We start from the raw sequence: 4,192 nt of genomic DNA on the forward strand, positions 1-4,192 counted from the left end.
TGGCTAAGATCAAGTGTAGTATGGACAGGATGCTGCACTTGGTTGAGGTCATTAGGTTACATTTAAGCTTCATTTGAAGCAATTTTTAAAAGCGGCATCTCGGCCTTTTGGCTAAGATGCAAATGAGATCAAGCCTTGGAGGTGGTGAGTCTGCACCTACTCCAATCAGCTTGGCTCGTGTAGATCAGGCCCAAGACAGGAGTGGAGGCCCTGCCTTGTCAGCTTGGATCAGAAACGTCTCAACTTGTTGAGACTCTGAATTGGACTTGATTAAAGAACAAAGAAAATTACAGCACAGGAACAGGCCCTTCGGCCCTCCAAGCCTGCACCGACCATGCTGCCTCACTTAACTAAAATCCCCAACGGTTCCAGGGACCATATCCCTCTATTCCCATCTCATTCATGTACTTGTCAAGACGCCCCTTAAAAGTCACTACCGTATCCGCTTCCACTACCTCCCCCGGCAACGAGTCCCAGGCACCCACCACTATGTAAAAAATCTGCCTTGTACATCTCTTTTAAATTGAATTGGAATTTTTAAAAAAACTTGGGTGGCACAGTGGTCAGCACTGCTGCCTCAGTGCCTGGGTTCAATTCCTGGCTTGGGTCACTGTGTGGACTTTGCACATTCTCCTTGTGTCTGTTTAGTTTCCTCCCACATTCTGAAAGACATGCTGGTTAGGTGCATTGACCCAAACAGGCACCGTGTGTGGGGTGACCAGGGGAATTTTACAGTAACTTCATTGCGGTGTTAATGTAAGCTTTACATGTGACACTAAAATTAACTTTAAATCTACACACTTTCCTCAAAAGGCAAAAGTAAACACTGAACCCACAAGCCCTTCTACAGAAAAAGCTTTCCCCCCAAAAAAGTGATCTCTGGATAGGTTCTGATTGCTTCACTGTAAACTACAACTCCTTTCTCTTGCTATGGAATGATATTCTCAATCACAGATGCTGACTAGCAAGTGAACCACGAGCTGCTCAGATACAATAGGTGGATTATAAACACGTGTCAGCTTGGTGAGTGGTGTCAATATCCTACATAAAGTGACTTGTCAGATAGCAGAGGCAGCAGGCACAGGATCTGGCAATATCCAAACCACCCGTCACTCAGATCAGCACACTTAAATGTTAACCAATTTACAGATTATAGTCGCTGGGGAGGGGGTGTGCCTGAGAGCAAGGAGGAGGCACAATGAATACTATTGTATTGCAAGTGTTGACAGTCAGAAGATGCAATAAATTATGCTAATGGAAAACTGCCTTATCCAGTGAGGGGAGGAGGAAAAAGTAATCTACATAGCTGGGCAATCGGTGTGATGCAAGTCAAACACCAATAAAAATTCAGGAATTGTGACAAGCCCTGAGCACCAAGACATGTGTAAAAGAGCACCAGTGAAATAGAACCGTGGCTGATGCAATTCTTAATCTGAACCAAATGTCCAGTAACAGAGTTACACAAGTAGTAATATCCCCTGAAGAGACAGGAAAAGCAAACCAGTGAACATTCCCTGCTGTGTCATCATTTGAGAGAGACTTAAGCAATCAAACAAATAAAAAGTACCAAGAGAAATTATTTTATTTCAAGAGTACAAACCATACTGAAGAAACACCAAAGTATCAAAAAAGTTTATGTAAATCAATGAGTCCTTTTGGTAGGCTGCCCTGCAGACCCACCTACTTGTTCCCCAGTTTGGGAACACCACCACACAATAGCACCATGTCTGGAAGCGAAGCTTTCTGACTGCGAGAGATAACAAATAGTCCCTTGGGACAGTACAGAACTAGCTCCACATGGAGGTTAAGACTGCACTTAACTGCTCTCTTGCAGAGTGTACAAGTTCCCATGCATTAACTTTTAGTTCTGAGCTGGTGTGCAGGGTGAATGAAGTGACCTATTCAGTCCAGGTGAGATTATTTTGGGTCCCAGTGTCATTATCTGAGCCACCATCTCAGCATTCTTCAATGAAGATCTCAGTGGAGCTGTACAGTTTTCTCTTAATGATCCGGAACCTGGGACTGAGCCGGAGTGCCTGGCTGTAGCCCGGAGTGAATGAGGGGCCGGAGCTCAGGAAGTCCTGGAATTTGCACCACAAGCCACCCTCTAGCCTCAGCACCAGGGCCAGCTCGAAGGTGGGCGGCAGGCTGGCGTCCACCACGATCCGGTCCACGTCCTTGCAGCCGGCCTGGTCCTCCACACTCAGGTGCAGCACGGCTCCCCGCAGCCCACACGGTTCCCCGGCCGCCAGCCGCAGCAGCTCGTCCGCCACCTGCGCCGTCAACTGGTCTGGGATCAGCAGCTTGAAGCAGTGCAGGGCACCTTGCTTTGCCTCACTCAGGCTCTGTTCAATCAACTGGATCACATCGGCACACAGGAACTCCTCGAAAGGATCATCAGTGATCGACTCACTGTCTGATTCCAGACTCCCATAATCTGCACCAGAGAAAGAGAGACATTTAAAAACTTTAAACTCAAACAGAGAACCCAAGACACAAAACTAAAACATGACCCCCCCCGAAAATGTACTAGAGACATTAAAGCCAGAATAGAATCCTCTCCCAAAAAAAATTGTATCAGATATTAAAACTAGAACAGGAACACCCCAATCTATACTAGAGATACATTAAAGAAACAAAGAAATTAAGATATAACTTTACAACCAAACAGAAAGAATACAAGACATTAAAAGACCCCCTTTCCCCCAGTAACAATGACAAAAAGCTCAGATGTTCATAATCTACACCAGACACATTTTAAAAAAAGGACCCCAAAGAAAATCAGACATTTCCCATTTTCAAAATCAGACTGAACCCCTGTCAAACTAAAAAAAAAATCTAAATTCTCAACCTTCTGAGACATTAAAGACCAGAAGAGGACCCCAAAGAAAGAAATCAAGAGACTTATTTGCAACCAGACAGACAAAAAAAAAACCCACACCAAGACGTTTAAAGACCAGAACAGACCCATCCCCTCCCAAGCAACAAATTCACAAAAAACAACCTTTTTAAAACCTAAACTCTCGCAATCTGAACCAGAGAGGCATTTTTATATATTTTTTAAAATCAGTCAGGCATTTACAGGTGTGGGAACAGGGAAACAGGATTACTTTAGACATGGGAAGGAGGACAACATTTACATGTTTAGTGGGAGAATTAAGGATAATGGGAGCAAAAATGAGAGCAGAGGGGGTTTGTAAAGCATCCAGCGATGTTGCATTAAGATCCTGCAATATCTGAAATAACAAGTGTTGGGAGTACTTGATCTGGGTGAAGTGTTGGAAAGACCTTAGCCAGGTCAAGGCCAAGATGGGGTGCAATGCCTTATCTTGTCAGCCTCTTGTGGGGACCATGAACTGGATTGAGTTTTTGGAGCAAGGAATGGATTTTTGACCAGTCCACTGAGAATTGGCTTTGTAACTTAGTAAAAAAAGGTATAATATACCTGAAGGGTTCTGGTGGGCAGTGTCAGTGCAGAGGGAATGTGCCCAGCCCACTGTGACCTTGTTTCTGGTGGGGAACTCTACGATCTACAACCCCCCTCCCTTTGCCCCCCTATTGCACTCACCGCTGTCTGCGTCCAGCCCGGCCTGGCTCACGGGCACTTGGTGCTGGAGCGGCTCGGCTGCCGGCGGCTGCTGCGAGGGGGAGCCACCGCCGCCACTCCCTCCGGCCAGGTCGGCGATCTTCTGCAGCAGCTTGCCCCAGGAGGAGGGTGGCAGAGGGGGCACGGAGGGGACAGGAGGCACGGGAACCCGTCCGTGGCACATTGCTGGCTGCTGGAGGAGGAGGAGGAGGAGCTGGTGACGGTGGTGTGATGCCGGCTCACACACCTCCTCTCCCGGGGAGAGCAGAGTGCCACAGCGGCCGCAGCGCCGCGCTTTTATAGAGAGCTGCCGCCGGCCCGGCCCCGCCCTCTCCCCGCCTCTCTGCCCTCCCGGCCCCGCCCATCGCTCCATATAAGGCTTGACGCTCCATATACGGTGGGGATTGGCTACACCCGCCGGCGGCTCGGCCAATCAGCGCCCGCGGCACGTACCTCACGTTCGAAAGCCTGACCGGTGAGAGGGGCGGAGTGCGCCTGCGCAGAGCTGCCTGTCCCTGGAACACTTTGTTCTGGAACTTTAGAGAACAGAACAGAGAAAGAGAACACAGGAAAGACTTTCACACAGCAGCATGTGTGTGCAGCATC

The 4,192-nt window shown here is 48.1% G+C and overlaps 1 protein-coding gene across 1 annotated transcript; it reads right to left on the bottom strand.

Moving 5' to 3' along the window:
- Positions 1-1,559: 1,559 nt before the first annotated feature.
- Positions 1,560-3,851, bottom strand: ddit4 (DNA-damage-inducible transcript 4). The gene is made up of 2 exons (XM_078199377.1): positions 3,569-3,851; positions 1,560-2,437 (listed from the first exon to the last, which is right to left on the bottom strand). The coding sequence occupies exons 1-2, from the start codon at positions 3,768-3,770 to the stop codon at positions 1,956-1,958; spliced, it is 684 nt and encodes a 227-aa protein (XP_078055503.1). The 5' UTR covers positions 3,771-3,851; the 3' UTR covers positions 1,560-1,955.
- Positions 3,852-4,192: the final 341 nt, after the last annotated feature.

The sequence above is a fragment of the Mustelus asterias genome, chromosome 28 (assembly GCF_964213995.1).
Source record: "Mustelus asterias chromosome 28, sMusAst1.hap1.1, whole genome shotgun sequence".
Lineage (NCBI taxonomy): Eukaryota > Metazoa > Chordata > Chondrichthyes > Carcharhiniformes > Triakidae > Mustelus > Mustelus asterias.